Source organism: Myotis davidii, unplaced genomic scaffold, assembly GCF_000327345.1.
Source record: "Myotis davidii unplaced genomic scaffold, ASM32734v1 scaffold1608, whole genome shotgun sequence".
NCBI lineage: Eukaryota > Metazoa > Chordata > Mammalia > Chiroptera > Vespertilionidae > Myotis > Myotis davidii.
Genome location: NW_006299164.1, coordinates 24,173 through 36,325, shown reverse-complemented (window position 1 = coordinate 36,325; position 12,153 = coordinate 24,173). Strand labels below are relative to the sequence as shown.

At 53.9% G+C, this 12,153-nt stretch overlaps 1 protein-coding gene across 5 annotated transcripts in view; it reads left to right on the top strand.

Annotated features, from left to right (window-relative positions):
- Window positions 1-12,153, top strand: part of PAK4 (p21 protein (Cdc42/Rac)-activated kinase 4) — a 51,208-nt gene that overhangs the window by 31,072 nt on the left and 7,983 nt on the right. For 4 of the 5 annotated variants that reach the window (XM_006774634.2, XM_006774630.2, XM_015571067.1 and 1 more), the window contains exons 2-3: window positions 8,477-8,550; window positions 10,178-10,435. In XM_006774634.2, the coding sequence (XP_006774697.1) occupies window positions 10,232-10,435 (204 nt within the window). In that variant the 5' untranslated portion in view covers window positions 8,477-8,550; window positions 10,178-10,231. The remainder of the gene's footprint in view (window positions 1-8,476; window positions 8,551-10,177; window positions 10,436-12,153) is intronic. The other variant, XM_006774632.2, reaches the window with a different exon arrangement.

The window sequence follows — 12,153 nt, the reverse complement described above, 5'->3', positions numbered from 1 at the left end:
AATGCCTGCACCTCTGGGATGTGTGGGTCTTTATAGTGGTTTTGGAAGGGTCCTGAGCGCATGGGTGCTTCAGGGACCTGGCTGTGACTCTCCTAGTGTCTGACCCTTCCATGCTGAGAGCTTCCCCTGAGCCAGCCCCACTTTCAGACTGCTTCCCCCACCTTCTCCCATTGATGCCTCACATTTCCTTTGGACTTGCTCTGTGGGTGCCCATATCCGAGAGGCAGGAGCTGAGGCTCAGGGAGTGATGTCCCTTCCCATGCTCAGGCTGTACAGCCGCTGCCTCTGTGGAGTTGGCATGACTGCTGCTGGCCCTGGCTGCTCAGGGAGTTTTCTGTACGACCATAGTGTGTTCCTGTGCGTCTGTGGTTGTGTAGCTGGATGTTTATGCTCAGTCTGTGATATGGTCTCTGTAGATGACTGTGCTTCTGTGTCCAGGGTGTGTGTGTGTGTCAGGGAGTTGCATGGCAGGGGAGGGCTTGAGTTCCGGGGACCTGGGAGGACTCCAGAGCTTCTTTTCTGCCGTACCCTCTCCCTCCTTCCTGCCCTGCCTTAGGGAAGAATGAACGAAGTCTAATCTGATTTCCCCGTCCCTGCGGACTCACCCACACTCAGGTTTGCTGTGGCATTCATTCCCACCCTGGGCACCTCTGGGGGGAGAGGGATACCAACAGAACCCTTTGTGTCTGTGCCATCTTGTGCCTGGCCAGGAGGGCAGGGGTATTCGAGGCTGGGGCTGCCAGAGGAGCTAACTGGCCTCCCTTGACCCTCTGAGCACCAGCCTGGGCCCAGCTGGGTAAAGGAAGTGGCATCTTTTCATTCAACCACAGTCAGAGCTGTGCCACCACCCCCCCCCTTTGCTGGGCAGGGCTGGGCACACAGGGTGGCTGAGATGGCCCCAGGCCCTGCCCTCTTGGAGGCTCCCAGTCCAGCGGGAGAGGCAGATGTGTCCTCAGACAGTGGCAGCCCATTACACTCCCCCACTCCAGCCTTAGAGAAAGTAAGACTTAACAGAGATAGTAAGACTGGCACATTTGCTCTGGCAGGAGAGGAACTTGCCCAGCATCCTCTTTTATTTATTTGTCCCTGACTCATTCAATAGCAGCAGCAGCAGCAGCAATGGCAGTAAGTATTGATAACAGCAGCTAACATGTAGTGAGGACCTACGGGTGCCATGCACTCTTTTAAATGTCATCTCATTCTATTGTCTAGACATTGCTGGGACATAAGAGACTTGTTCCCCTCCATTTGCAGATGAGGACATTGAGGCCCAGAGAGGTTGAGTCACTTGCTCAGAGACACACAGCTTGGCAGTGGTGGAGCTGGTATCTGAGCCTGGGCAGTCTGCTCTTAGCCATCAACTGCCTGTTGAGCCCTTGTACTGGCACAATCTGTATGAAGGCCTGGTGGGAGAGAATGGCACTGTGCCTGGCCAGAATTCAGAGAGCAGGGCTGCTTCTCACTCCCCAGGCTGCTAACTCCAGGCTCTGCTTCCCAAGACCAGGGTGAACCCAGATAGATCTATGTGCTTCTGTGGGCTTTCACCCGCTGGGGAGACTCATGAATTTCCAACAGCATCTTCCACTCTGTGACTTGCCTCTTGTCTGTAGCCCAAATATGCTGCCCCCTTCCTCAGATTTCCAGCTTAGGCCACATGGCTGGGGCAGGCCTCCCTGTGGTGGGGAGGACCTGGGATGGACTCCCAATGGGTGCTTCTTGTGTTTGGGACACACACCTGGTTATTTACTAAATAGCCAGCTTCACTAGGACTTGGGCCCCAGTTCCTTCTCAGGCATCAGATCAGACTTCCAGACAGTGTGGGATGGGCCTTGGGGCTCCTATCTGCCTCTGCCCCCGATACCCTTTCCTGCCTCTCCTCAGGGTCTGGACTCATCACACTGGCAAGAGCATCACTCCTTGTCCACTGATATTTACTGAGTGCCTACTGTGTGCTCACGTCCTACTCTGGATGGCAGGGACACAGCAAGAACAAGACAAAGGCCCCTGCTCTCCGGGAGCCGACATTGTGCTGGGGGCAGAGGTGATGCCAGGTAGTAATAAATGCCCTGGAGGAATTGTGAGAGGGGGTCAGGGGAGGCCTCTCTGAGGCAGTTTTATTTACACTAAGACCTGAATGTCAAGAAAGGGTGAGCCATGCAGCTCTGGGCAGAGAAAATAGTCGGTGCAAAGGCCCTAAGGCTGGAACAAGATTCCTATGTCTAAAAGGAAAGAAAAGACACCAGTGTGGTTGGAGTAAAGTGAGGGGAGGAGACAAGGTCCTGAGGTTGGCAGGGCCCATTGGGCAGTGCCATGTTAAGTCACAGTTTGAGCCAAGGTGGAAGCCCTTGTCGAGTTTTATTTATTTAACATTTTTTCAGATTCCCTCCTAACCAAGGCAGCCTTTCTGATCCTGATTCTGGTTATCACTAGTGGAAATGTCTCTGTCCTGGTTCTTATCCCTTAAATCTCTGGAGTCTGTTGTCAGGAATGGAGGCACGGGCTAGAGCCGGGGCCACTGGGAAGCAGGAGGCTGAGGAGGTCAACAAGGCCTCTCTGTCAGAATGGTTGCTTCTGTGACCTGGTGCTGGGCGGCCCCGTGCAGTGACTTCCCCTCTCTGGCCTGTTTTCCTGGTTTGGGAAACAGGAAGGAAGAGGACTCCATACCCACCCACCCAAGAACTATTTGGAAGGCTCATCGTGGCCGGATCTGCATGCCTGGCATAGGCTCAGGCCAGAGTCAACATCGAAGCATGTCTGTGTCCTCTCTGTCCACCCAGCTGCCTCTAAGGGGTGACCTGTTCTAGGTGCTGAGATCCTGTCATGACCAACCAAAATGTGGTTCCCACCTGTGTGGAGCCACAGGAGATAACAATAGACACACTCATAACCGTATAACATATTAGGTGATACTAAGGGCCAGCAGAGAGTGGACCAAGTGCCAGAATGTGCCAGGTGTTTGTGGGATGTGTTGATGGGCAAGACCAGACCATGCCCCTGCCCCCGGGGAGCTCACACTCCAGCTGTTACTAAAGTTGTATCTTCGGTCCTTGGCAAGTCCTACCAACTCGACCTTTATAGCGAGTCTGGAACCTGCCCACTGCTTCCACTTCCACCACCCCCATGTGGTCTCCCGCTGGACCCTCAAGCCTCCTCTTCCCCAGTTCCCTGCTCCAGTCCCAACTCCAGGGTCTGTGCTTCTCGCACAGCGTTAGGTCCTGTCTGTCCCCTGCCAGATCTTTCTGTGGCTCCATCTCACTCAGGAAAAAGCCAGTGTCCTCCCCCATGGTTCACAAGTTCCTACTCGATCTGCCCCCACTGCCTGCCTGCCCTCCTTTCATCACGTGCTCCCTTGCTGCCCAGGCCCCAGCCACTTAGTCTGACTTCTACTCTTTGACTGACTTAGTCTGACTTCTACTCTCTGTCCATATCAGGCATGTTCCTACCTCAGGACATCTGCCCTGGCTGTTCTTGCTGCCCAGTGCTCTTCCTCCAGGTACCCACATGCTCCCCCTTCCCTCCCTGTTTAGGTTCCTCCTCAAGTGTCACCTTCTCAGCAAGGCCCTCCCCAGACCTCATTGAAAATTCTAACCTCCCCTTACCCTCCTGATCCATTTCATTTTCTTCTCATCACTTATCTGACTTATTAGCTGTTTTTCGGATTTATCTCATCTGTTGACAGTCTCCTTACCCCTAAACCGTGAGCTCTGTGGGGGCAGGGATGTTTCTGGCTGTTCAGGCCACTGCTGTCGGCCCTGCCTAGCCTGGTGGATATCAGCTCTCAGTAGACAGTGATGTTTGGATAGTGCGTTCGGGAGTGTCATGGGGTCATTGTGGGAAGAGTAGGTATTTGACAAGGAGGGGGGCATGTGTCAGTCACAGGTATGTGAGAATTTCTTGGAAGAACTAGGCTCATGGGGCAAAGCTTGAGTGATTTGGATGGGGAACAGCAAGAGCTGAGGAAGGGTGGAGGTGGGAATGGCATGGGATGTTAAGAGAGTCAGCGAGGAGCTTGCTGTCTGCTAGAAGGTAAACTGGCTTTTCCCTCCATTGTCAGAACACAGCCCAGAGAGGTAGGCAGTAAACTGAGGTAGGGAGAGGTTTCCTGGAGCTGGTAGGTAAAGATCACGGCAGAAGGGTGAGCAGGAGCCAGTGGTGGAAGCCCTGAGTGCAGCTTCGGACAGTGAGCGCTTCATAGTCCCCTTCCTGGTTTGGTTTTCAGTTTGGTGAAGATGTTGTCATCCCAGTCACATCCCCTCTCTGCCCCTGGGCCCCTGGGTTCCAGCTGGGTCAGCTCCCTTCACTACCAGGGGAGCAGCTTTATACAGAGCCTGCAGCGGGGAGGGAGTAGGAGGTAAGGGTTTTACACATGCACACACACACCCAAATAGCTTTGTCACACAGTGGCTCTTGCTCTTCTGCCTGTTTCCTCTCATGAAAGGTCAGAGGGTAGAACAAGCCAGAGTGACTGGAAAAACTGAAGCTTTCGCTCGGATAGGTTGAAAACTGCCTGTTCCATATGAGAAATGATGTAATTGAAAAGATTTTTTAAAATTGAAACAAACATTTTAGAGTAGGATGCAAAAATGTGTCTGCATCTTGGGATCAGACACTGGGCTTCAGAGGGGTCTGTGTCCTGGCTGGTGGCTGCGGGCTTCATGCTCTCCTCTTCATTCTGAGCACACTGGTTCACGCTCTGCCTCTGGGCTCCAGGGCTTTCTCTGCCAGTTTCATAGTCTGCCTGTGCAGAGGCTGAGACACGAGAACAGGAAAGTAATGTAGTGGGTATAGATGAATCTGTGGGCCCAGCCATGTTGCAGGCATTGGGGTACAGTGGGGAGCAATTGAATGACAGGCCCCGCTCTCATGGAGCAGACATTCTAGTAGGTGAGACAGACACTGAAGAATTACACACACACACACACACACACACACGCGCGCGCGCGCAATGTATGGAAATGCAATGAGGAAAAATAAAGCAGAGAAAGGGGGCATAGAGAGTGATAGGACAGGAACAGGGACATTTGAGCAGAGATGTGGGTGGAGGGAAGGAAAGAGAGCGCCATGTGCACATCAGTGAGAAGTAAGTTCCAGCAGTTAGCAACCACCAGTGCAAAGGCCCTGAGGTGGGAGCATTTCTAGGGTTTGAAGAATAGTGAGGAAGCCCATGTAGCTGGGGTAGAGTGAGCAAGGGGGTGTGAGGAAGGACAAAGGGGAGAAGTGATGGGCCTTGTGGGTTACAGGGAGGAGTCTTTGTGGGCCAAAGTAGGGTTTAAGGATGTTGACTCCGGAGTGATTAGGACTGTCTCCCAACCTCATTTCTGCTGGATGCCCTTAGTGCAGGATTTCATTTTGTGAGCCTCAGTTTCCACATCTTCAAAATGGGCATGAGAATAACCACTTCACTGAGATTGTGAGCTCAGCATCAGCATCTGTGCAGGGTTGTGAGGTCCTCTGGTGATGGGAGTGTAAATACTGGGGCTGAGCCTCAGCGAGCCACATGTGGTGGTAGGGACTGGTTTTCAGACACCTTTTCCGCTGCAGCCTGTCACACCAAAGGCCTGTGGGAAAGGGGATAAGGAATCATGGGGGAGGGGAGGCAGCTGCCCCACTTGTGCTGCCTCTTGCTATCCCTGGGGGCCAGGGCCAGACAGGTCAAATAGGAAATAGGGACCCTCTCCCTGAGAAAGGTTCAGGGCAGGAGAAGAAGGACAAGATATTGGTGGGGTGAGGAGAGGAGGCCAGGACCTACCCCAAGATGATAATGATGATGATAATATCATGGCTGCAGCCTGGCTAGTATACCTCAGTGGTTGAACATTGGCCCATGAACCAAGAGTTCACTGATTCGATTCCCGGTCAGGGCACATGTCCAGGTTGCAGGCTCAATCCTCAACGGGGTGTACAGGAGGCAGCTGGACAATATTTCTCTCTCATCAATGTTTCTATCTCTCTATCCATATCCCTTCCTCTCTCTCTAAAAATCAATAAAAACGTGTAAAAATTAATTTACAAAATAGCATGGTGTGGTGTCCAACTCTCTGGGTTCAAAGCCTGGGTGCCCTGGACAAGGGGCTCATCTCTGAACCTCGGGGTCCCATCTGTGAATTGGGGATGATACGAGTGCCTCTCTCAGAGGTTACTGTGAGGATGGAGTGGGATTAGGCACAGAGAGCATCAAGCAGGGCCCAGCACATAAAAGTCTCCCAAGAGGCAGCTGCTGCTAATTTCGAGAACTGGGTTGGACAGGCCTGAAATCTCACCTCCACGCTGCTACTAAACTGTGTAACCTGGCGAGGGGGTATGTCCTCATCCCCTCTATGCCTTGTGTTTGATTGTCTTTTGTTTTTTCACCTGTAACCGGGGTCAGGTCTGTAGCCTGGGTCAGGTGTGCAGATTAAATGAGGGACTCTGGCCCTAACCAGTTTGGCTCAGTGGATGGAGCTTCGGCCTGCGGACTGAAGGGTCCCAGGTTCGATTCCCGTCAAGGGCATGTACCTTGGTTGCGGGCACATCCCCAGTAGGGGGTGTGCAGGAGGCAGCTGATTGATGTTTCTCTCTCATCGATGTTTCTAACTCTCTATCCCTTCCTCTTTGTAAAAAGTCAATAAAATATATTTAAAAAAAATAAATGAGGGACTCTGGGTTGAGTGCTTAGAAGAGGGGCTAGAACCCAGCAGGTGCGTAGTAAGTGTGGGTTGCCTCTCTAAAGGGTACACTTCCTTTCTGTGTGCAGTTCCTAAGGGCCTGGCCATCAGTGCCTATGCTCTCTGTGACTCCTTATGGAACTCCAGGAGCTGTCATAGCCCACTTTTACAGGAGGAAACTGAGGCACAGAGTGGCTGAGCTGCCAGTGCAGGGCCACACAGTGAGCTCCCAAGGTGGGTTGGCTCATGCTATTTCACGGGCACAGAAAATGAAGTGGCACAGTGTGTAGCAATAGAGCCTGGGTTTGGGCCCTGGGCTGACTGACTTCTAAGTTCCAAACTTGTCTGGGAATACCAGCATCCCCCATTCCTGGTGCAGGCCCCTACCTTCAAGTAGCAGCTCCTCTCCTTTTTCTTCTGAGGTGTCCATAAGGTCAGGAGCCTGGGGACTTAGTGGGAAGGGGGGCGTGGTAAAGAGCCAGCTGTGCTTGGAGCTGCCCCAGGGTGGGGCTCCCGCCGCCTGATCATTATAAACATGGTCAGTTCCTCTGTTTGTCCTGCCCTCCATGTGGTGCCAGAGGGAAGGGGTGGCCCCAGGCAAATATCCGGAGGTGTGCCCCTCTACCCCCTTCCCCTGTGGGGTCACTGCCTGCACTGTGCAGAGGTGGCTTGGCGGTTTATAGGTGGGTGTTCTGGGTTGGCTGCCCCATGTGCCAGGCTGCTGCCTGCCCACCCATCTGGATCCTGAGCTCCCTCTCCTCGTTAGTAAGGGGTCACGTGGCTAACCCTCTCCTGTGAGGCCTAGGCTGGGAGATGGAGGATGTGCAGAGCAAAGAGTGAGAAAGGCCAAGGAGAAAAATGAGGCTAGGCCTGGGGCCAAAGGGGGTTACAGCTGGGAAGACAGTGCAGAGGTGATAGGATATAGGGCAAAGATCTGGGGTGACAGAGCAGGGAAGATGGGAGAGGGTTGGGTGTAGGATGTAGTGTGGGTCAGGGTCACCAATGGGAGTCTGGGAGGGAGGGCTGGTTAGTGTTCAGAGGCCTGGAATGGGGGTAGACTGAAGGGGCTCCTGGTTTGGTTGGGGCTATAGAAGGGGCTGAGGCAGAGGCAGAAGCAAAGAAGCCCCCTCCCTGACCAGGGCTGTCCCACCCCATATCTAGACAGCTAGGGTCCCTGGAGCATGGAGGACAGTGCCCTTGGCTAGGGGAGCTCGGCCCAGATCTGATTCTGGCCACCTGCTGGCCGAGAGGCCCAGACCAGTTGAGACAGGTTAGCTGCTGGGTTCCTGCCCACCTCCCTCCACTGCCAAACCGGTTCTCCTAGAGGCTGCCCATTGATGGTCCTTCCTCTGAGCAAGGGGTGGCAGCCTGTTTGGCCTCACCTTACAAAGCTGCTCCCACAGGAAAGGAGCAGCCCTCTCATGAGAGGAGAGCCAGGGGCTGAAGAGGCCACATCCCAGACATGCTTCTGAGCGTCCTCATAGGTCCTGAGACTCACTGAGCTTGTGACTGATCCTGTGCCAGGCACTGGGAAGCTAGCCATGAACCAGACGAAATCCCCACCTGGGTGTTTCCTCTCGTCCTTAGATAGAAGCTCACAAGCACCTCCTCTGGGAATCCTCCCTTATTCCCACCCTGCCATTCCTCCATCTGGGTCCGGTGCTCCCTGACCCAGTCCCTGCCACTCTGGGCTGTCAGAAGCTGTCTCTATCACCGCTGTGTCCCTAATACCAACCAGCACAGGCTGGGCACAAAGGAATAAGTTATTACTGAATGAGTGGGTGAATAAATGAATGGATGAGTAAATGAGACGTTTTGTTCCCGTTTTACAGATGAGTAACCCGAAGCCCCAAGAGGAGATGGCACCTGCCCAAGGGCACTTCTAGCACAGCCAGTGTCACACCAGGTCTGTGGGCTCCGGGGCTCGGGGCTCGTGTGTGGGACAGGGGAGCCTGAGTCCCCCTCCCTCAGGCACTGCTAGAAGTGATCCTAACCATCAGCATCGTAAATGAGGACAGGCACTCCTTCTGTGCCCAGCTTTGTCTGTGTTAACTCATTTAGTTCTCGCAGCAGTCCTAAGGAGGTTGGTCTAAGTACAGAGAAGTGAAGTCACTTACCCAAGGTCACACAGAGCAAGTGGCAGAGAGAGATTTACTCTCTGGGTATCTTGCTCCTTCCCAGTATTTCTCTGGTCTCCCTGTGGGACTCCATCATCAGGTGTCTCCCCTTTGGCCCCTTTGGATTTTTTGTTTGTTTGTTAATCCTCACCCAAGGATATTTTCCCATTGAGTTTTAGAGAGAGTGGAAGGGAGGAGGAGAGACAGAAAGGGAGAAATACCATGTGAGAGAGACAGGGAGACACATCGATTGGTTGCCTCCTGCATATGCCCCAACCAGGGCTGGAGATCGAGCCCACAACCAAGGTAGGTACCCTTGACCGGAATCAAACCTGGGACCCTTCAGTCCAGAGGCCTACCCTCTGTCCACTGAGCCAACTGGCTAGGGCTGTCTCCTTTGTTTTAAAATATATATATATACTTTTATTTTATTGATTTCAGAGAGGAAGGGAGAGGAGTGAGAGAGATAGAAACATCAGTGATGAGAGAGAACCATTGATCGGCTGCCTCCTGCATGTCCCCTACTGGGGATGGAGCCCACAACCTAGGTATGTGCTGTTGACTGGAATCAAACCCAGGACCCTTCAGTCCGCAGGCTGACGCTCTATCTAATGAGCCAAACCAGCCAGGTTTTTTTAATCAACTTTCATTTACACTGTGCCTGGTACTATTCTGAATACCTGACTGGAGACCCCACACCCTAAAAACAGGGACTGTGTTGTCTGTCAGTATCTGTTATGATGTGGATCTTCCTAAATGTGTGATCTTGGTGAGGAGCTTCCCTCCTCTGAGCTGCAGTCTCCTCCGTGGAGCGGGAGTGGAGCAGTCAGGCTGCCTGGGCATGGCGAGGCTCAGTGACCATTTGTTGAACAAGTAACCAAAGGGTTGTAGTGTTTCTGGCCCAGAGTCTAGGCTGGGAAAGCATGATGGCTGTGACTAGGCCATCAGGAACAGGTCATGAGCTACGCATGGGGGTGGGACATTGGGAGCCTGGGCAGATGAGACCTGGCCTACAGCACTGATCTAGTGATGGGGCTGTAGACACGAAACTAGTAAACATAAGAATAAACAGAATTTCTAGAAGTTAAACGTGCTATGAAGTGGGGCGTGGAGCGTGGGCCTCTTTTACTTGGGGTAGTCAGGAAAGGATTCACCAAGGACTCTGAGACCTGAAGGAGGAGAAGGAGGGAGCCATGTATGGATACTGGGGAAGAGTATCCCCATGAAGGGGCCAGCCAGTGTGAAGGCCCTGAGGTTAAAAAGCCAGTGTGAGCAAGGGGAGATACAGGTCGAGAGGTGATGGGGCAGGCCATGTGGGGTGGATCATAGGACGACCTGGCTTCTCCCCCGAGTGAGATGGCAGGACAGAGAAGCAGGGAGAAATGGGCAGGTCTGGTGAGTAGCCCCCTCCCCCAGGCCTGCCGCAGGAGCCCACATCTGTGCCCTCCTGGTACTAAGAGCCTTGGCGCCATGTTTGGGAAGAAGAAGAAGCGGGTAGAGATCTCGGCACCATCCAACTTTGAGCACCGCGTGCACACTGGCTTCGACCAGCATGAGCAGAAGTTCACGGGGCTGCCCCGCCAATGGCAGAGCCTGATCGAGGAGTCAGCTCGTCGGCCCAAGCCCCTCATCGACCCTGCCTGCATCACTTCCATCCAGCATGAGGCCCCCAAGGTATGCTGGCACCCCCACCTCGCCTGACCCTCACCAACCCCACAGAGGGACCCGAACCCTTAACCCCACACTTGACCCTGTGGCCAACATCTCCTCGCTGACCCCCATCCTTTATGACTTCCAAATACACGCCCCAACCCTCCACACTCATCCTCACCCTCAGTGCTGCCCTTTCATCCACCCCTTTACCCACTGACGCCTTACCTAGCCTCCAGCCCTGAGAACCCCACACTTACCTTGATCCCTCCAACAGTCCCTTCATACAGGCTTCTAAGTTGTGCTCTCCCAGAGCCTCACACCTAGAGCTCTGTGTTCCTGACCCCAGTGCCATCCATAACTTGTCCTTGGGTCTTTACAGAGCTCCCATGGCAGTGGGGGGTGGGGAGGTAGGGCAGACCTATTCCCAGATGGTGACCCCCCCTTAAGTGGTCAGGGCTGGGCTGGGGAAGCCCAGAGAAGAGACTTGATCCAGGCCTGGGGTTCAGACCCACTTCTCAGAGGGGACACCTGAGCTAAGCCCTGAGGACTGAGGAGGAGGAGGAGTCCTGGGCAGACGGTGAGCAGCAAGGTTTTTAGTGGAGGAAGAGGCCCGTGTGAACCTTGGGGATTGGGGTTTGGGATTGCCAGCAAACGAGCAGAGCTGGGATTGGTTCATCATGCCCTTTTTAAAAAAATATATATTTTTATTGATTTTTTTACAGAGAGGAAGGGAGAGGGATAGAGAGTTAGAAACATCGATGAGAGAGAAACATTGATCATCCGCCTCCTGCACAGCCCCTACTGGGGATGTGCCCGCAACCAAGGTACATGCCCTTGACCGGAATTGAACCTGGGACCCTTCAGTCCGCAGGCCGACGCTCTGAGTCAAACCGGTCAGGGCAAAAGGCTCATGCTCTTAATCCCTTTCCTGCCTCCGTGGTTCAGGTGCTCTAGCATGGCCTGTAGTGAGGCGGGCCTGGTGGCATGGACTTTATCCCAAGGGCAGTGGGAACAGGAAGGGCCTCCGGCCAGGGGAACGCATCAGGGCTGTTCCGGGAGTGGAGGTGGGTGTAGCAGGCCCAGCGCCCGGGACCAGGCCTGCAGATGACTCATCCTCTCCAGTTGCCCAGCCCAGCCTCCAGATCAGTGAGGTGGGTGGAGACGTGAGTGTGGACACTCTCCCACCAGGGTTCAGTCCGGGGGCCCACTGAAGTGTTCCTGTGTCCCATGCAGGATGCTTCTGAATATTTTGAATTATTTGTCACCTCTTAAAAAGTGAGAGATTTCGTGTCCAAACTTCTGTTTCTGGCTTCTCCTGACTGATCAGCTGAGGCTGAGTGATAGCTGCCTCCACAGGCAGGGGACTGGCTCCTCTGAGGTATAGGCCCCACCTGGGCTACCAGGAAGAAGAGGCACCTTGTCTTAATTCACACAAACGTGCCACACAGGCTAGCACTGTCCTGGGGCCCCCGTGTGTTTGCTGCCCAGTCCTCCCAGACCCTTCCTGCCTCCCCCAGGCACTTCTGACCCTAAAGCCTGACCAGCTGTCTGCCAGGCTTCCGGGCTGGCAGCCAAGGCCCAGCAGAGTCAGGGGCAGGCCCCATAGGTGGGTTTTGTGGGATCAGTGTTTTCTGCACAGTAGAGGCAATTCTGACTTCGGGCTGTCTGGCAGCCCTGGGCCCATGTCCCTGTGTGTCAGTGGTTGACAGCACAGAAGTAGAGGCCATATTCTCTACTTC